Source organism: Typopeltis vanoorti, chromosome 13, assembly GCF_054136105.1.
Source record: "Typopeltis vanoorti isolate ZY-2024b chromosome 13, IOZ_Tvanoo_1.0, whole genome shotgun sequence".
NCBI lineage: Eukaryota > Metazoa > Arthropoda > Arachnida > Uropygi > Thelyphonidae > Typopeltis > Typopeltis vanoorti.
In genome coordinates this window covers 40,554,794-40,577,016 of record NC_143561.1, presented here as the reverse complement: position 1 = coordinate 40,577,016, position 22,223 = coordinate 40,554,794, and the positions used below count along the sequence as shown (strand labels likewise).

Here is a 22,223-nt window from a genome sequence, read left to right as displayed (position 1 = left end):
CTTATGGATCTGAGAGCTGGGTCAGAAGTAAAACACTTGACCAAAGACTAGAGACCGCAGATATGAGAGTCCTGAGAAAGATTAGAGGCGTGAACAGATGGCATCAATGGCAATATCATATTAAAAATGAGGATATTAGGAAAGAACTTGACATTGTCAGCATCCAGGAATGCATTAGCAGAGCTAATCTCAGGTGGTATGGTCACTTAAATAGAATGGGAGAGGAAAGATTAGCAAAACAAGTGTTCTCTGCCAGGTTGGCAGGAAAACGACCCAGAGGAAGACCAAGATATAGGTGGATTGACACAAAAAAAGTGTGTTAGACGATAGAAATATAAGATCTGATAATGTTGGAGTCTTGACAAGTAACAGACTGATTTGGAGGAAAATTGTAGATAGGAAGTTAGTAATGATGTAAATTTTTCATGTAGTACTGTCATATCCTGTACACCCCTTGAGGGTACATGGCAGGAATTTGATGATGATGATGATGATGATGATGATGTATGTTAATGTCCTCTGCACCATTATCAGAATTCATTGTGTTATCCTTACAATTTTAGCAAAATGTCCCCATTTCTATTGCCCCTGGATCCCTCATCTGGATATGTTGAAGAAATAGATTTCAAAATTTTTTGTCATTTTCAGTTTAAAATCTGTAATCCAGTCTTAAATAATAATAAAAAAAAAAAGAAGAAGTAAATTTTGATCATTTTTTTGTTATTTTTTTATATAATGAATGAATCAAGGTTATAAAGCTTTCATACATTTAGTACTGTGGATGGATTAATAGAGAGAGAGAGTTTCACGAGGTAATTAAATTCATCTACTATCTAAAGACAAATAGTGGGATGTCAGTCCACAGCCCTGTTAATCAGAGAACGGAGAATTCCACTTGCTTGGTTAACCAGGGCAGTAAGTTGAATTGATCATATTATTATGATTCAGGCCTCCATGGAGTCGCAAGACTCATTGCGAGAGGCCCATCCTAGAAAATACAAAGTCTATCATACCACTCCTTGAATCCATTGACTGTTTGTGCTCTCACCACTCTATCAGGCAATGCATTCAATCTGGTTCAATCACCCTCCATGCAAAGAAATCACTCCTTACCCTCTGGCTTACAGCTTCCTTTCATAACTCCAAGGATTGCCCCTTGTCCTCATTCCTTCTCCCTGTTGTACCAAATGAAAGAATTTCTCACAGTCAACCTTTAACTACCCCTCAACAGTTTAAAAGTCTTAATCATATCACCTCTCCTTCTATCTACCAAATTCTATAGTCAATATTCCCTCAGCTCCTTATAACTAACATTGTACAGTTCTGATATCATTTTGTTATCTGCCTCTGCACTCTTTCCACAGTTAATTTATCCCCTTTAAATCCTGGGGATGAAATTTGAGCACAATAGTCCAGGTGTGGTTTGATCTGTTTTATCTCTATAAGTCAGCATCCTTCTCAATTTTGCAGCAATTCTCTGGGTTTCCTTCACCACATTTGCAATGTTCCCTGAATTTCAGGTTTCTATCAGTCATCACTCCCAGATTCCCCCCCCACCCACCCACTTCCTCGAGTACATTTCATCCAACAGAGTATGCAGCCTCCCGTCAATATCATATTACCTCCCATTGCAATCATATAGATAACATTACCCCATTTGCTCAAAGCTATGCTGTAAATGATCACTCACTATTTTCTCCAATAATTTCTCCAAGATCTCAACAACTACTGATGAAATACAAAACTGGTCTATATTTTGACACGTCCAGTCTGTTACCCATATTGACCAACAAAACTGCAGGTTTTGTTGGTCGATATGGGTAACATTGGTTTATTTTTGAAATCACTTTAATTTTAATGAAAACATAAACTTAATGTGTGATTCATGTAATGAATGAAGTATCACATATTCTTAAGTCAAAATATTTTGTATTGTGTAAAATACATGCTTTACATTTCATATTTAAAATAATGAGGGTGAAATAAAAACGAGCATATGATGCCAAAATAAATAGTTGTAGAGTAGGTGCCTTCCCTCGATGAGTCTTTGGACTCCTTGGAGGTGTCACATAATATTAATGACAAATAAAAAATGAAGAAATTAAGGTATATTTTATAGTCATATGATTAGTTAATGATTTTAAATTTGAATATATATTGCAAAATTGTTGCATGTTGTATATTAACAGTATATATACAGTATAGCTTTTTTTTTTTATGAATTTGTGATAAGGAGAAAAGACATTGTGCGAATTTCTAGCTTATGACAAAGACAGGGAAACATGCTAATATTTGTATTTTGGTAGTTATTTGGGAGATCATAATAGCATTTAGGGCACTGCATGTATTAGAAATGTGATTTCTGGTATTTTTGCACAAAATGAATTATCACATGGAATAAGAAATTCTTTTTATTATTTTCTCAACTAGTTTTGTGAAATTCCTTTGTTTAACATCATCAAGATAATTACATGACTAAACTAGAAAACAAGTAATAACAGTTAACAACCTTAGTGGAAAAAAACAAGTAGAAACATGGGTGGGAATAGAAAAATAGACTTTACTCTGGAGATCAAACATCCACTTTAGGTCTCCACTGTGTAAGGTCGTGATGGTATATCAGTGTGTGATAAAGGTCGTCATCTATCATTTAATGGACAAGTTAGCATTTTGTTCAACTAGGGAACATATGCTTTTATGGCAGCAATATATGCTAGGGTTATCGGAGTCCATTTTTTGAAAACAGGTCCACTGCAAGAGGTGGGATTACTTTAACTGATATATTAATGATGTAGCTAACGGTTTTAAGGGAGATGTTCAGTTGTTTCCAGACTGCATATTGAGGGAGATGGTAATATCAGAGGATTTTGATGGGAAGATAGTGGGAATAAAAGTGTAATGTGTAAAGTACTTTTTTACAAAATGTAACAATGATGCCCTTTGATTAGGACCTGAGTTTGAATCCTGTCTAGGAAGTGAAGCCACTCTGTAGAGGTTGTTCACACCTTTAGGCCTCTTACCCAAAGGCTAGAGTTCTGAAGTAGCTTTAAACTTTTTGTTTTTGTTATAGACTACCTTGTTAGAAAGCCAAAGCATGGGTGAAGGATCAGATTTTTAGGTAAAAACGAGGAATGAATGAAGGTGTTCATGCCAAATGTTAAAAATACCAAGCTATTTTAAACCTGGTTTTACTCCATTTCCTAAGTAAGCAAACTTGACTTGTTTGTCTGTTTGCTTACTTGGGAAATGGAGTAAAACCAGGTTTAAAATAGCTTGGTATTTTTAACATTTATTATACCAAGGTAGAATACTTTCTACATTTATATCTCCTCCTGAGATTTTTATTTAATAAGGTTAAAACACCTTATGGTAACTTGTTCTGGTAAAATACGTATAAGCTCTGTATTACTAAAATCTTGGTAATTCTAGCCTGGCTCCCACTGATGAGACCTCAATAAAGGTCGAAACCGGTCTGGGTAGTGGCCCCTTGCCTTTAATACAAAACATCATACATCTCCTCCAGGAGATGTGCTTTGCATTATGGGTAAATATTAAGATTAGTGATCAGAGATTATTCTACTTTTACCATGAGTTGCCTTGGTCTTGCACTACGTGCAGGGTCAGCTAGACTTGCAACACTTGCAGGCACAAACTTGACTTGTTTGTCTGTTTGCTTACTTGGGAAATGGAGTAAAACTAGGTTTAAAATAACTTGGTATTTTTAACATTTATTATACCCAAGGTAAAATACTTTCTACGGTGTTCATGCCAGATAGTAATTTCACTAATGTGTTTTTGAGCAGGTATTAGGATTTGGAAATGATGCAATAATTCAAATGAAAAGTAGAATTAGAGAGAGAGAGAGAGAGATCATCCTATATGATAATGCTGTTATGGAGAAATATATTCTGTAGGGAAGGCTTATTATCATCATCAGATTGTGATATTAATTGCCTTAGGAGTGGTGTAGTTAACAGTTTTGGCAGGAGTTCACATACTAAGTAAAGTCATTGCTAATAGCAAATGGAGAATCTCTTCTAATTGGATCTGTGGAAGTGAAGTAAATTAAGTTAGCCAGTGGTGTACATGTTGACATCACCAAAGAGAATGACTTTTGGAAGTTTGAATGCTATTGGAAGTTTCTTTGTGACAGATCTGTATTTGAGGAAAGGAATTTAAAGTAGTGAGCCATTTGTGAATTAAGGAATTAATAAGGACAACTTGAATCTTGAATGCAAATAAAGATTACAGAATGATTTTGAGATTGTTAGCCATAAAAGATCAGTTGAGATTAGTCAGCTAGATGAGGAGAGCATAATATCACAGTAGGCATACAGCATAGATCCTACCTTTTAAGATGAAAGGTGGGGGGAAGTTAGTTCCATAAGGATAAGATAATGTTATTCAACTAGTTTGATGCAGAATCCCTACAGAGTGATTTGAATTGACTTGTGTTATGAACAAATGATAATGAACATCTGTTCACTGTGACTAAGTGCAGGATTAGGAGTGATAGTTGACAGGGAGCATGAAGCCATCTTAGTATGGTGGTCAAGTCCTCATAAAGATAAATGTAATATTGCAGAGGACGCTATTTTAAGTATTATTATTATTACGGGCGACTCCAGGGCGTCCTTAAACTCATCGAGGGAGGCCCTAAACATCATGTCCACACAACTATACGACATTCTCACAGTATCTATCATACCTTGCCTTGAACTCACTCACTGTCATAGCACTCACAACAGACTCTGGCAACTTATTCCACTCATTTACCACTCTATAAGTAAAGAACCCAGCTCTAACACCCTTGCTAACCACACTCTTGCCCAGCTTCCATAGGTGTCTCCTAGTTCTCCCACCACCAGTCCTGATCTCAAAAATATCCTCTGAATTAATCCTATAGAAACTCTTTAGCAATTTGAATGTCTCAATCATATCTCCCGTTTTCTGCCTATCAACTAATTTCTGCAACATGTAGTGCGCCAAGTATAAAGAAGTTATTCTTCCACTTTATAAGACACTACATCTGGAAATTTATGCTCAGTTGTGGTAACCTGGATGAGGAGAGGTAGTAATGTAAAGTGAGAGAATATGGATTCCAATGTTGAGAGGGAACAGAGACACACAAATTAATAAGAGTATTTCATGATCTTAATGCAGGATGGATTTTTCAGTAGTTGGTAGATGAATAGTGAAAGAACATGGAGTCCTTTCTTGGTAGAAAAGTGATCAATATTGCTTTGAGTACTAAATTTTTCTCATAGCATGTGGTGAGTAATTGAGATGGGTATGCCAGTAGTGAATATTTCTTTGCTGAACCAGTTTGGGGAAAGATATGATAGGTGTGTAGGTTGAGTGTCCATCATGTTGAGTCCATAGACTTGACAGATTGCTCTCCCAAATTATAATTTGTAGAGGATGGGTGAAGGGGACTTTTCCAAACAAAGAGGTTGTACAGGTTTATGAATAACTCTACTGTCTTCTGAGTAGAAGGATGTTAATTGCTGTTAATGAAACAGCTCAGTTTCACTCTGTATTTGTGTTAAAAAAAAAAAAACTAATTACAGTAGTGCTATAATATGTAATCACTTGAACATTTTTAGAATGTCAAAGATACTTTGTATTAAAGTCATAACTTTTTTTTTCTAATGAGCAATATTTAAGTTGGATTAAATTTTTGTTATAACTTATTTTTTAGGCAGTAAAAAACTATGGATCCTGGATTAGGAGCAAGAAACAAAACATCAAGATCCCAGAAATTTTCTAACAGGAGATTCTTTCATCATGGACGACATCCTGGATTCCATTCTGATTATTATGAAAATATGAGCTCTGCTGGAACTTTAAATACTACAAATTTTAATGTACACTTCCCTTCTTCTCATCAGTATACTGCAGAGAATGGCATAGTAAATTTGGAAAATTATCAGAGCTGTGAAACATCTGAGTATGGAAAAAATAAGACCAGTAAAAAGAAGCCATGGCAGACAAATCTTCAAAGTCATCAAAATTATCATCCCAGAAAAGTTTCAGATCATCATACAAAATATGCTGAAAAATACAAGAAAAGTGTTGCAAACGAATTAGATACATTTCAGAATGTAGAAGGTGTAAATCAAGCTTCTAGCAGAGTAAGCAATGCTGAAAGTGAGAATGTAGAAAAATATTCAATGGCTGATCCAAAATATGATGCAAGTCACACAAGCAAACCATTTAGAACCCAACATCAACAACCTACTAGGAGTTCAAAAACTAGTGGTAGATATATCAAACGAGATATAGTTAATCTTTTGCCTATGGATGGTAGGTATTTCCACCACGAAGAAGCCACAAATGCTTATAATGATAATTTTAATAGCACTGGTTATCACATGGAAGATTCACCTCTGCATAACAGTTATCCTGGACAGAGCAGAAATTATGAACATCCTAGACATCGTAGGAATAAGTATGACATAAAGGACCAAAATTTTAATGTGGGTATTAATCATAAATGGAATGGACAAAAGTTACGAAATTATTCTAAATTTTCACATCATCCTACTCCTGAATGCAATTCATATGATGGAATACAAGAAAATCATCTAAATTCCCATGCCTTTTCTGGAACTGAAAATTTTGAAAAAAGTGCAGATAGGAAACCTAAGAGCTTTAAATATAAAAGAAATAAAAGTAATACAAGCTTAGGTGATAGCAAGGAACATTCAGGTGAATTAATTTGCAAAGATGAAGATGATGCTTCACAAAGAGGTATGTTATAAAATTATTTTGTTAGAATTGCATTAGTAACTAGCAAACCCCCCTTTAGGTGCTGTGTGTACATAATGTTTAATTTGAAATCCTTATGATAATTAGAGGAATTTCTTTCAAAATTTCTCACTCTGTATCATGTTGATTTTCTGCAGATGTTGCAAGGTTTTTCACAAAACTCCAGTTTTTCATTAATCAGAATAGACAAATTGAGAATGGACCAGTTTATAAACATTCACAAAGAAATATATCATGACTTAATTGCTCTTGTTCAAGACTAACTTAAGCACATCATTTGGCATGTTTATTTATTTATTTCCTACACTTTGTTATAATTTTCTTCATTACTATTTATTTTTAATTTTTGCCTTCACACAATGTTCAAAATGTACCATCATTCTTAACAGATTTTTTAGAAATCCTCTCATAAAATGGGGCATTGTGTTATATTATATGCTGAATTGGAATGCATTAGTCAATTATTTTCTGAAACTTGACTATAAAATTAAAGTTCAGCTTTAATTTTATAGTCAAGTTTCAGAAAATTTTTATAGTCAAGTTTTAAATCCTCTTGAAGAGGCATTATTACTAATAACTCTCCCAAGCTTCACATCATCTGCAAACAGCAGAATATCTCCTTGTAGCCCCATGACAATTATATCATTAACATAAAGATTGAACAATAATTGTCATGGTACTGAACCCTGTGGAACTCCACTTGTAACTTTTGACTCCCTGATACTGCCCCCCCCCCCCCAGACTTGAGAGGAAGCAGTATCAGGGTGTAGGAAACTCTATCTGTCAGAAAGCCATGTAGCAGTCTGCTGATTTGATATCCAAACCCATATGTTGCAACTTAACAACCAGCTTGTCATGTTGCACCCTGTCAAATGCCTTTGCATAATCCAAAAAAATGAGTGTATGCCTTACCTTCAGCCACTGCTCTTTTTACTCTATTGTAAAAGGTGACCAGATTACTAAAGCGAAAACGCTCCTTTAACAAATCCATGCTGGCATACATTAATAATATTGCATTCATATTTCCAATTCTGTATACAAGTTTTTATCAATGCTTCCTAGAGAGAGTGCATGCTTATGCAATGGCACTCTCTCCAGGAACTTGCCCTGTTGTAAGACTTGCATTAAACATCAGATTAATGGTATAGTCAGTTTCACAGCACATTCATTCCCTTAAAATGTAGCAAAACCTCACTGACATTTAGAGCAGTCAGTATTCAGAATACATCCTTTTCATTCACTTCTCTATGCATCGCCCTTACTTATCCCTATAGGAATAAAGACTGTTTTACCAGGATGGAACACTAATAAAGTGAAAATTAAATAGTACAACTAGTCAAGTTAATCTGCCTTGGTTACCTGAATTCCATCTCCATCTATCAGGGTAACCTATCCTCAATAATTTTTGCTCCTATTTGCCACACAGTGAAAACATTCTTTGGGATTCTTAGATTGCAGCATTAATCTCCTCTTGTATTCTAATTTTTTTTGCCTTGCCGCATTGGTAATCTTCCTAGCCTGAGTCTTATATTCCTTATGCAATTGTTCTCCACTTCTCTCTCTTTATATGCCTTTTGTATCTTCTGCAATTCCTGCTTAATTTCTCTAGTCATTCATTTGACTCCAGATCACTTTATCTTTTTCACTTGAGCTATAAAATGTGCTCTTGCTGACATCAATTTTTTTCTTAAATATTTTCCATACACTATTGCCTGACCTCTTCCTTCAAATTATTTCATCCATTGTACTGCTCAAAGCTGGTTTCTAATTCTGTAATAGTTGCCTGCCTTATAATTCTACATAAATTCCTTCTACTTTCATACTTCTATGTGCCTATTCATTCTCGAAGTCAGGACCATATGGTCATTGTCATTTACTGAGGGCAAGTGTGGTATCTCAGTCAGTCAGATGCTCTGATGTTATGACCAAGTCCAAAACTTTTGATTCTTATGTTCCCTCCACCACATGCTGCCCAAGACAGTTCTTCTTTGGTGCATCAATCCGAAGATGTTAGTTATAGCAGCGCATCATAACATCCTGTCTTGTGACCTCGTTTTTATCTCTTCATAACTCTTAGCGCTGGTTAGCATCATCATCAAATTCCTGCCATGTACCCTCAAGGGGTGTACAGGATATGATAGTATTACATGAAAAAAATTACATCATTACTAACTTCCTATCTACAATTTTCCTCCAAATCAGTCTGTTACTTGTCAAGACTCCAACATTATCAGATCTTATATTTCTATCGTCTAAGGCACTTTGTACCGCATCAATCCACCTATATCTTGGTCTTCCTCTGGGTCATTTTGCTACCAACCTGACAGAGAACACTTGTTTTGCTAATCTTTCTTTGCCCATTCTGTTTAAGTGACCATACCACCTGAGATTAGCTCAGCTAACGCATTCCTGGATGTTGACAATGTCAAGTTCTTTCCTAATATCCACGTTTTTAATATGATATTGTTAAGTTTTGTCGATCTGGAAAAGGCATATGACAAGATGCCAAGAGAGAAGCTATTCAATACGCTGCAGTTATATGGTATCGATGGGGCATTATATCAAGCAATACTTAGTCTTTATTTGAGTTGTAAGTCAGCAGTTAGAATTGAAGGAAGTACAGGAAGATGATTTAATGTTAAATCTGGTGTGAGACAAGGATGTACATTATCCCCTCTGTTATTCATTATCTATATGGATCACATTATGAAGGAAAGTGGTATTAAACATGATATCAAAATTGGAGATGTTAATGTCAGCTCTTTGCTTTATACGGATGATGTTACACTTCTAAATAAATCCGCTACAAGTCTGCAAGATTCTCTGACTAAATTGAATAGCTGTTGTAATAGATATGGTATGAAGGTCAGCAATAAAAAGACAAAGACAATGAAAATAGGCAGAATCATTGAAAATGTCAACTGTGTTGTGAATGGAGAACCTGTGGAACAAGTAAAACATTTCAGCTATTTAGGCATGATTTTTACTGAAGATGGTAAATTAAATATAGAAATAGACACAGAATCAGCAAAGCTGGTATGGTGGGAAGTCAACTGAATAAATTCATATGGAATAAGAGAGAGATTAGTCGGAACACTGAATTAGCTGTATACAAGACGGTGTTCAAACCAGTTTTAACTTATGGATCTAAGAGCTGGGTCAGAAGTAAAACACTTGACCAAAGACTAGAGACCACAGATATGAGAGTCCTGAGAAAGATTATAGGCATGAACAGATGGCATCAATGGCAGTATCATATTAAAATCAGGGATGTTAGGAAAGAACTTGACATTGTCAGCATCCAGGAATGCGTTAGCAGAGCTATTCTCAGGTGGTATGGTCACTTAAACAGAATGGGCGAGGAAAGATTAGCAAAACAAGTGTTCTCTGCCAGGTTGGCAGCAAAATGACCCAGAGGAAGACCAAGATATAGGTGGATTGATAGGGTACAAAGTGCTTTAGACGATAGAAATATAAGATCTGATAATGTTGGAGTCTTGACAAGTAACAGACTGATTTTGGAGGAAAATTGTAGATAGGAAGTTAATAATGATGTAATTTTTTTTCATGTAGTACTATCATATCCTGTACACCCCTTGAGGGTACATGGCAGGAATTTGATGATGATAATGATGATGATATTGCCATTGATGGCATCTGTTCACGCCTATAATGTTTCTCAGGACTCTCATATCTGCGGTCTCTAGTCTTTGGTCAAGTGTTTTACTTCTGACCCAGCTCTCAGATCCATAAGTTAAAACTGGTTTGAACACTGTCTTGTATACAGCTAATTTAGTGTTCTGACTAATTTCTCTCTTATTCCATATGAATTTAATCAATTGACTTCCTACCATACCATCTTTGCTGATTCTCTTGTCTATTTCTATATTTAATTTACCATCTTCAGTAAAAATCGTGCCTAAGTAGCTGAAATGTTTCACTTGTTCCACAGGTTCTCCATTCACAATATAGTTGACATTTTCAATGATTCTGCCTATTTTCTTTGTCTTTGTATTGCTGACCTTCATACCATATCTATTACAACAGCTATTCAATTTAGTCAGAGAATCTTGCAGACTTGTAGCGGATTTATTTAGAAGTATAACATCATCCGCATAAAGCAAAGAGCTGACATTAACATCTCCAATTTTGATATCATGTTTAATACCACTTTCCTTCATAACGTGATCCATATAGATAATGAATAACAGAGGGGATAATGTACATCCTTGTCTCACACCAGATTTAACATTAAACCATCTTCCTGTACTTCCTTCAATTCTAACTGCTGACTTACAACTCAAATAAAGACTAAGTATTGCTTGATATAATGCCCCATTGACACCATATAACTGCAGTGTATTGAATAGCTTCTCTTTTGGCACCTTGTCATATGCCTTTTCCAAATTAACAAAACTTAAATACAGATCTTTGTTATATTCCCATGCTTTCTCGACTATTTGTCGTAAAGTGAAGATCTGATCCTGACAGCCTCTATTTGGCTTGAATCCAGCTTGTTCTTCACCAAGCTTTTCTTCCACAATTCTTCTCAACCGTTTCTCAAGTATACTTGCATAGATCTTGCAGGAACACTCAGTAGGGAAATACCTCTGTAATTCTCACATTCAGTTTTATTTCCCTTTTTATATATGGGTACTATGATAGCTCTACTCCAATCATCGGGAATTCGTCCCTCTGTCCAGGCTTTCTGAACTATGCAGTGCAGCCACTTAACACTCTTATACCACCATACTTCAGCATTTCTGGTCGAATAGCATCTACCCCAAGCCTTTGGCTTTTTCTACTTCAAGTATGGATATGTATTCCTGACTGCATACCTGGTCAGTGTTTTTTTACCACTGTGCTGTCATCATTGCTTGTTTCATTTAGCAAATTTGCAAAATAATTACTCCATACTTCAAGGATATCTTTTTCTCCCGTTTTCATGTCACCTGTATCATCTCTAACTCCTTTTACAGCACTCTTTCTTCCATTCCTAAGCTTCTTCAACAACCTCTAGAATATTTTGCCACCTTCTTGATATTTATTTTCTATATTCTTGCCAAAGTCCTCCCATGACTTTTGTTTAGCTAGTTTTACACACTGTTTAGCTTTCTTACATTTGTCTCTGTATTCTCTAAGAGCACAAGCTGACTTATTTGACATGAACTTTTGATAAGCTTTCTTCTTTTCCTTCACTGCCTCTTTAACTTCCTATGTCCACCAGGGAGTTCTGATTTTTTTATCCTTGCAGACAACCTCACCACATGCCTCTCTGGCAGAATCAAGCAATGTTTTCTTCAGAGTTTGCCACTGAACCTCCAAGGTTTGATTCCTGTTCTCAAACTCTTTCAATTTTTCTTCAATAGTCTACAGTTCACATCTGAGAGCTGCTCAACTTTTATTCGCTTTAAAACTTTCTTAAATGTTATTTTTTTCAATATGAAATTCAATATGAAATTCAATTATCCTGCTCAAGATTAAATAGTGATCACTTCCAATTTCAAAACCTCTGTACACTCAGGTGTTTTGCACCCGGAAGAAAACAGACTTTTCACGAGACTTTTCTTATTCCTTGCCTCTTCTCTCCTGTGAATTTGTGCACATTTTTATGTTGGAACATGGTGTTAGTAATAACCAGTCCATGCCCTGAGCAGAAATCCAACAGATATTTGCCATTATTATTAGCTTTGCTCTTTTCTCCAAATTTTCCCAAAACATTTTTGTATGTCTCACAATCATTTCCTACTCTGCTATTTAGATCCCCAACAAGGACCAACTTTTCCTTTTTCATTGTGTCAGTTGCTTTTTCTAAAGCCTGAAAAAATTCCTCTACTTCTACCTTAGTAGAACTTTCTGTGGGACCATAGGCACAAATAAGTCTCATTGTCCAGTTCCTCATTCTCATATTTGCCCACATTACTCTACTTGAGACTGACTGCCATTCAAGAAGATTAGCCTCGTATTTTGTGTTGAATACTATGGCTACTCCATCTTTTCCTTGATTGCATTGCCTGAATATAACATTTTGTATTTATTGCTCAGAAAGATCTCACCAGTTTTTGTCTTTTTTGTTTCAGTCACCGCTATTATGTCGATCTGGTACTTATCTAATTCCTCAGCTAGCTCCATTTCTTTGCCATTCAGGCTTCTTATGTTGATAGTACCAATCTTTAACTCTGGTGATGTTGAGTTGGTGTTTGTTTTCAGTATATGAAATTCTTGGTCTGCCTTGTGGCTTCTTTCCTTCTACAGCCCCCCCCCCCCCCCATCATTTCTGTAATCATGCCTCAGATGGTGTCCAATTAGGCCTTTTCTTCTCTTATTGATGTGATTCATTAGTGACTGCTCTTCATGAACTATATTTAGAACTTCATTACTTTTTCTTTCTGTCCAACTAATTTTCATCATCTTTCTCCAGCACCAAAGTTCAAATGCCTTCAAGACAGTTGTCACTCAAAAAATTTAGTTCACTTTGTATGTATATATTCCTTTATATTGCTATATAAATGATCACTCTATTTGTACTTGCCTAACTAATTGCCTAAACATTTCCTGCTCATCACTATCTATGTTTCCTAGCCTGTAGCAACATCTAACTAAATATCTTGTCCTGTAAACTTCTATATTGTGCAATGTATTCTCAAAGCCATTAGTGTGATTTCCACTCTGATCTTGTGCTTTGTGAGGGCACAGTTCATTTCTTATCCTGAGTAACACTCCACCACCTCGTTAACAGGGAATTTCTATCCCTGTAAGAACATCCTCCTCTGACTAAATTTTACTAATATCAATGATCTTTGGAGAGACTGAGTCAATGGATGCCACAAACTCATTCTCTTTATTTCTAATGCACCTAGCATTTGTAAACAGAAAAACCAGTGCACCACCAGGATTCATATGCTCATTATTACTCCCTGCATATTCCCTCTGTCTCTGTTATTCCCACAAAGCCATCTACACTGTGTTCCATCATTGCAACTCTAGTTCTCCTGTCCGAACACACTTGCCTAGAAAACAACAATCTCTCCAAATGCCTGCATCCTTCAGTGTTTAAATCCATCCATCTCTTGCATACAGCTCCTTTCTGTCCTCAGATGTACTCCACATATTCCAGGCCTCTCTTCCTACACATTCTTGCTTTATCACTGCTCTTCTTCCCCACTCTGCATTATCATACTGAGGCAACACACTCACTCCCCCCGACACATTTCTGCTGCACTCTTCCTAACATCAGCCTCAAATCTCTTGCTACACAATTCACACTACCTCTCAGGTCATTTGTGTCAACTATCACTATAATCTCTCCCCTCCCCCACCTTATCTCCTTTCCCTCCACTTTGTCTTCTTTCTCTTTATCTATTATTCCCACACTCTCCCTTGACTTTCTCCAGTTTCCTCTCTTTCCCTGTCTCTCACCTTCTGCTCTTTCTCACGCTCTTCTCCCACATCTTCTCTCATTCTCCTTGCACTAATCAGCCTCTCCAGCCTCCTAATCTCATCACTGATCTTCTTCAACTCATTCTTCATTCTTACCATCTCTTTTCTCAGCAGTTCTCTTTCTCTCTCCACATATGCTACTTGTGTAATGGCCATGATACCTCTCAAATTCATACATGCATCTTTCAGGTTCTCCTTCCTCTCTACCACTACTGGTATCCACAAACTTATTCCCATTTCTGAAGCACTATCTCTGCTGCTGCTTAATCCAGAGATCAAAACGCTTATGTCACACTATGTTCCACGATTTTCTTTTTACATGCTTAATTGTTATTGAAGTGCTTCCCATTGCCTACATTTAATGCTCGCGTGCACACACACACTTCTGTTCCTATCTTGCCACTTTTTTTAACAGGATATGTAGCATGCTATGAAATCCTTGAATATGCTATAAATAATGTATTCTTTTAATGGTAGCAGGCCGGGTGACAATGTTTTACATCTAGTGGCTACCATGATGAATACAAGCATAGTTATAACAGAGATAGACAGTTTCATCATAAAGCCATTCCATTTTATATATATAAATATATATAACAAAAACCACACTACTCGTACAAAAAAAATAGAACAACTCAATAGCATAAAAATAAAATGTTTTTCAAAAGTCCGCTCTTAATACTAATAGTTTTTACTAATAAGTCTTTTTTTAATCCTTGTTGAGTGACCACTTGATCTGTTTGCACTAGCACCCTTTTATTTGAAATGATCATCAATCCTATCAGTATAATACATAGCTGGCAGTCTTTTCAGCTCTGAATTTATATTCTTTACACTTTGCCACATTAAACTGGCAGCCATTATCTTTTAACTCTTACCTTTCATTGAACATCCCCCCTCTTTTTTTTTTATTATCAACCAACTTTTGCAATCCACAGATCCTCAGTCTATCCTCATAGGAAGCATTCTACAGACAGACCACTCATCATTTTGGTCACTCACCTCTGGATTCTCTCCACCACAACCACCTGATCTCCACGAAACTCAGGTGACCAGACCACACAGTAATCCAGATGTGATAACCCCCTTATTTCTGTTTGTTAGTGTGTTATTGGAGGACTGGCTACTTGAGAAATACACCCTCTAAACTTCACCTTTCTACTATCCCAAATCCTTGTCTTCATCAATTTCGTTGAGTACAGTTGCCTCGGTATGATATGCAGCTTGAAATATTTGTATCCCAAAATGCATAACTTTATACTTTTCCACATTAAATTAACATCTATTATGTTTTACTTTTACTGTCAACCTATTCGAATCATCCTGCAGGATCTCTTCATCACCTTGATTAACTGTTACCCTACCCATTTTGCATCATCAGCAGACAACTGAATATCTCCCTTCAAATTATTTCCTATATCATGGGAAATTGCCTTCTCCTGGATTCTACTCTTCCATATACCATTTTTTGGTGTCTATCCACAAGCCACCCTTTTATCCATATCCATCTCTATTTGTTGTAGTTGGCATTTAGAATTCCATGTGGTATCCTGTCAGATGCCTTTGTGAAATCCAACAGTTTCATCATAAAGCCATTCCCTTTTTCCAACTCAGCTGTCACTCTGTTATAAAAAGTTAATAGATCACTAAGGCATGACCTATCCTTCATAAAGCAATGCTACCGCTCATAGAGTACCATATTCTTATATCCACACACTCCTGAATTATCTTTTTGACCAACTTTTCCATTACTTTTACCACCACTCTTGAAATACTGATTAGTTTATAATTTGCTACACAGATTTAGATCCTCCTTTATACAAAGGAATTATTTTGGCCTCCTTCCATTCTCTTGGGACTTTGCCAGCTTTAAAGTGTAGTCAAAGACATCTCCCCTGCACATTCTCTTAAAATGTGAACCAATATCCCTTTCAATTCCACAGTTGTATTTGCAATCAGATTCTGTGGTATTCTAAGTTATTCCAATTCATTAACCTTTTCCCATCACCTCTGTCATAACAGTATCTTCACTAGGATGATATACCTTTGCAGAATGGTCACTCAGTAGCTCAACAATTTCATCTGCCTCTGTTATCTCTTCATCACCTGTTACCCTACCCACTTTGCATCATCAGCAGACAACTGAATATCTCCCTTCAAATTATTTCCTTACCCATTAAAGTTATCCTTCCATAGTCATTCTTCCTCTTACTTGCCACATAATGAAATTTCCTTTTGTCTGTTTGGCTAATTTCTTCTCATAATCTGATTTTTGCCTTCCTTACCATGCTGGTCACCTTTCTTGCCTGATCTTTATACTGTTCATGAGTTAACTGGTCACCTTTCTCCTTGTATATCCTCCACAACATTTTTTTTTTTTTTTTTTGCACCTCTATCCCTTTGACATCTGTTATGTTTTGAATGATCAGAAAGAGAATTCAAGAATGAGTAGATTAAAATATGGTACTGTATGAGAGTCAGCATGGCTTTGTGAAGGGTTGGTCATGCGTCTTAGTAATTTACTAACTTTTCATAATAGAGTAACAGCTGAACTGGATAAAGGAAATGGCTACACAATGCTCTTGCTGAATTTTGTAAAGACCTTTGGCAGAATACCACATGGAACTCTGTTATAGCAATATAGAACAAATGGGGATGGATATGACACTATTAAGTGGATAAGAGGGTGGCTGCTGGATAGATATCAAAATGTGGATATTGAGGGGCAGAATTGAGGTGAAACCATGTTCCAACATAAAAATGTACACAAATTCACATGGAGAGAAGAGGCAAGGAATAAGGAAAGTCTCAGGAATTAGATAAGTACCAGATCGACATAATAGGGGTGACTGAAACAAAAAAGACAAAAACTGGTGAGATCTTTCTGAGCAATAAATACAAAATGTTATATTCAGGCAATAACAATCAGGAAGAAGGAGTAGCCATAGTATTCAACACAAAATACAAGGCTATTCTTGAATGTCAGGCAGTCTCAAGTAGAGTAATGTGGGCAAATATGAGAATGGGGAACTGGACAATGAGACTTATTTGTGCCTATGGTCCCACAGAAGGTTCTACTAAGGTAGAAGTGGAGGAATTTTTTGAGGCTTTAGAAAAAGCAACTGACACAATGAAAAATGAAAAGTTGGTCCTTGTTGGGGATCTAAATAGCAGAGTAGGAAATGATTGTGAGACATACAAAAATATTTTGGGAAAATTTGGAGAAAAGAGCAAAGCTAATAATAATGGCATATATCTGTTGGATTTCTGCTCATGACATGGACTGGTTATTACTAACACCATGTTCCAACATAAAAATGTGCACAAATTTACATGGAGAGAAGAGGCTAGGAAAAAGAAAAGTCTCATTGACTATGTTATTGTTGATAGTGATGTTTTCTCCCTGGTGCAGGACACCAGAGTGTACAGAGGATTTGAAATTGGAAGTGATCACTATTTAGTCTTGAGCAGGATAAAATTGAATTTCATATTGAAAAGAATAACATGTAAGAAAGTTATAAAGTGAATAAAAGTTGAGCATCTCTCAGATGTGAACAGTAGACTAAAATACACAAAGATTATTGAAGAAAAAATGAAAGAGTTTGAGAACAGCAACCAAATCTTGGAGATTCAGTGGTAAGCCTTGAAGAAAACCCTGATTGATTCAGCTAGAGAGGTATGTGGTGAAGTTGTCTGCAAGGATAGAAAAATTAGAACTCCATGGTGGACACAAGAAGTTAAAGAGGCAGTGAAGGAAAAGAAGAAGCATATCAAAAGTTCCTGACAAATAAGTCAGCTTGTGCTCTTAGAGAATACAGAGACAAAAGTAAGAAAGCTAAACAGTGTGTAAAACTAGCTAAACAAAAGTCATGGGAGGACTTTGGCAAGAACATAGAAAATAAATATCAAGAAGGTGGCAAAATATTCTAGAGGTTGTTGAAGAAGCTTAGAAATGGAGGGAAGAGTACTGTAAAAGAAGTTAGAGATCATAATGGTGACATGAAAATGGGACAAAAAGATATCTTCTTTTTTTTTTAATTTATTTATTATTATCCCATGGTATTAATACACCAGATCATAGAGGTCAAGTTCATGTATTTTATACAGCACCTTATCTGGGGGTTGTTATAGAGTTCACATTTGGAAATGTTCATACAGTTTAGCAAATGCATTGGTGATGCTTCCTCGATGTTACAGATTTTGCAGGTGGGGAAGACTTTTATGCCATTGCTAAACTTGATTGGTCTTGAGGCGAGAGATCGTGGTAGTGGCACTGCGATTAAACTTGGAGTTGATGGTAGCTCCTGGATTTTCTGCTAAGTACCAGTGGTGAGTCATGTCCTCAAGAATTGTTCTTTTTATGTTTTCTTTTTGGGTGGTTTTAAAAAGATCGAAATCTGTGGTATCACTTGATGTTGCGGCCATTTTTGCTACTTTTTCTGCAGTTTCGTTTCCCTTTAATCCCACATGGGATGGAATCCATTGGAAGATTATTTCGGAATCCTTATATAGTTTATGTTTTTTGCTATGTCTCTAAGTATTTCTTGATGGCTAGTGTAGCAGTTCTTAATAGCTTGAAGGACTGCTAAGGAATCTGTGAAAAATATAAACTCTTTCGGGTTTTGTTTGTTCAAATATTGCAGTGCTGTATTAATTGCTATTAATTCTGCATGGTATGAGTTGCATCCAATACTGTTAGTTGTTTTTAGTTCTATATTATGAGAACCATAGATGAGTACGCCACTCCCAGAATTGCCATTTGGATTTTTGGAGCCATCTGTGTAGATCTTTATTGAGTCAGGTCCATATTTCATTATTTTTGAAAGGGCTAATGATCTCAAGATTTCATGGTTTCCCTATTTCAAAGTTGATAACTATATTTTTCCTGTCTTGATTTGGAGGAAATGCTGGGTAGTCGGCTATTTTATTTGGACAATCTTATTTTATTTTTATTTTCTATGATTTCATGCATTGTTGATTTTTTTCTTTATTCTGTTTGTTGGTTTCCAGTTCTTAAAAAGTTCACTTGTTCTATGATGTGCAAGGTTGGCTCTTTTTTCTACAAATTTGGTAAGATTTTCTTGCTACCTAATTTTTAAAGGAACAAGGTTGGATTCGAATTCATCTATTTTTCCAGGAGTTGTATTCCTTAGTCCACATATGATTTTAGCTGCATTTTTCTGAATTTTTATAAGCTTGTCTAAACTGGTTTGTGATGTTTGCATCCAGATAGGTGAAGCATATTCCATTATGGGACGGATAATGGAGGTATATGTGACTTTTAAGGTTTTAGCATCGGCTCCCCACTCTTTACCTGAGATACTTTTCATGATATTTAGTCTTCTTTTTGCTCTGACTGCAACATTGTTGATATGTTTATTGAAACTTAGCGAAGGATCCTGAGTAACTCCAAGGTATTTGGGGTTTTCATTAAATGTAATTAGTAGACTGTTTAGCTTAATCTTTGGTCTCCACTTTCTGAGGTGGTTATTAATAGTAAAAACACAGATTTCTGATTTAGTATGGTTAATTTTGATTTTTTGGTTTTCACAGTATGTAGCTAAACTTTCAATGGCTTTGTTTAAGTGACCTTCTGCTGTTTCTAGGGTGTTGTGAGCTGAGAATAGGACCAAATCATCACCAAACATAGCGATCTTTGTTTCTTTATTTATATTTTTATCTAAGTCATTTAAGTAGATGGAAAAAAAGAGTGAGCTCTAAATGCTACCTTGCGGGAGTCCCTGTCTTATTTTCCCTTTCTTGGAAAAGATATTATTTATTTTAACTCGAATTGTTCTATTTCTTAGAAAGTCAAAGATCCAGTTAAGAACTTTCCCTTCTGTTCCAATATGACAAAGTTTGGAAAAGAGTTTCTGCCTTTACACCTTGTCAAAGGCATTGCTAAAAATCTATAAAAGCTGCAATGGTGGATTTGGTAGGTTTGGTCTGGAAGTTATCTTGAATTGTCTGGGTTAAGTAGAAAAGTTGATCAGCTGTTGAGTGGTTTCTTCTAAAGGCAGCCTGAAAATGTGGTAGTATACTATTTTTGTTTAGATGGTAATTCAAGCGTTGGAGTATCATTTTTTCCATTAATTTGCCTGGAATTGAAGTCAGTGAAATTGGTCTATAACTTCCTGGTTGGTCTTGTGATTTGTTAGGCTTTAAGATTGGTATGATTGTGGCTGTCTTCCAGTCTTTTGGAACTTTTCCTTGTTTTAGGCTATTGTTGTATAGGTGAAGTAGCCAATCTAGGGCTAGGGAAGGAAGACGTTTGATCATAATTCCTTGTATGTTATCTGGTCCACATGATTTATTTATATCTAGTCTCTCCAAGGCATCTCCCAATTCAGAGATTGTAAATGGATCCCAGAATAGTTTGTTGTGATGTTTTGGGGAGTTCGCAGCATTTTTCTGCTATCGAGCCTGTTTGGATATTTGATGGTCTTTCTTAGTATTCATCTCTAGTTTGCTTATGTTTTGAAAATGAAAGGCCAGGGTATTTGCGATCTCCCTATCTTCAATTTTGATATTTCCATCTGAATCTTTCAGCATGTTAGTCTCACTTGTCTTTGGTAGGTCTCTTTGTAAATTAGCAGTCAGTTTCCAAAGTTTCTATCTGAAGTGTTTGGATTTAAGTTGTGGCAAAATTCTTGCCACCTAGTTCTTTGTAATATATTATATTTTTGTTTAATTTCAGCATTTATCTTGTTGTACTCGATCCTGGTTTCTGGAGGGCTTCCAATTTTTAAGATGTTAAATAATTCATTTCGTTTAGTTATTTTACTAGCAAGTTCCTGGTGAACCTTTGTGTAGTTTGAAATAACTTTTCTCCTGTAGCCCTTCAGTATACTTTTCTTTGCTGCATTTAGGATAGTATTCTTCCAAGTTATATAGTGTTTGTCTAAGTCATCATGGTATGTGTGATCTTTCAGCATTTTACTTACTTCATCCTTGTATTTCTCCCAATTTGCCTTCTGGAAGTTCCAATGATATTTTCTTTTTTGGATGGGTCTAGTCATTTTTGGGTTCAGATTGATTAAAATTGGAGTATGGTCACTTCCTACTGGTTCCAAAACAGACCAAATAGCTTTGTCATGAAGATCAGGAGACACCACAGTGATATCTAGGGCATCTTTTGTACCATAAGAATGAGACTTAGGTTCTCGAATGTTGAGAGTTATTAGTCCTGTTTCATCTAAGAAATTACCCAGGTTTTCTCCTCTTGGGTTTATTTCCTCAGAACCCCATAACAGGTGTTTGCTATTCATATCTCCTAAGGTAATGGAGTTTTCTTCAATGATATGGGATAGGTTGGAAAGATTTGGTCCAGGTTTGTCAGGAGGATGATAACAATTGAATATGTTTAATGGCATTTTACATGGTTCCAGTATTTGGATTCCTTGTATTTCAGTTCCTTCTGATACTATGTCTAACTCAACAACTTTATATGACAAGTTTCGGATTAGTGTCAGAAGCCCTCCTCCATTTTGGTTCGTAGGCCTATTTTGTTTTATGATTTCATAGTTTTTAATGTTTAGTCTGTTGGTTTGTCGAAGTTTGGTTTCCTGGATGCAGATAATATCAGCATCATGTTTGTCAGCTAGTAGTAATAGTTCATTTAGTTTTTCTTTCCTTGCTGGGGTAGCGATACCATTTAAATTACATTGGATGATATTAATATTTTTTGTAATGGGTGGAATGATTTGCTCATCTCTCAACTCTGACATCATTTCCAAATCAAGAGTTGTGTCGGCTTCCCCCGTACACGGTAGCATAAGTATGATCACTGAAATTTGTCTCCATGGTGGGAAAAAGAAGAATTGCTGCTGTCATTAGATCATCCAGAGGACACCACGAGGAGGTGACAGTAGACTTTGCCCTCCAAAGTCTGACTGTCATGTTTTTTGCCACTGTGCTGTCATCACTGCTAAATGAAACAAGCAGTGATGATAGCACAGTGGTAAAAAACACTGACCAGGCATGCAATCAGGAATACATATCCATACTTGAAG

The 22,223-nt window shown here is 36.1% G+C and overlaps 1 protein-coding gene across 3 annotated transcripts in view; it reads left to right on the top strand.

The window, feature by feature from the left end:
• LOC150100074 (transcriptional repressor NF-X1-like) overlaps nt 1–22,223 on the top strand; it is a 222,136-nt gene that overhangs the window by 8,005 nt on the left and 191,908 nt on the right. For all 3 annotated transcript variants that reach the window (XM_090403287.1, XM_090403285.1, XM_090403286.1), the window contains exon 2: nt 5,702–6,753. In XM_090403287.1, coding sequence (XP_090259413.1) covers nt 5,715–6,753 — 1,039 coding nt within the window. In that variant the 5' untranslated portion in view covers nt 5,702–5,714. The remainder of the gene's footprint in view (nt 1–5,701; nt 6,754–22,223) is intronic.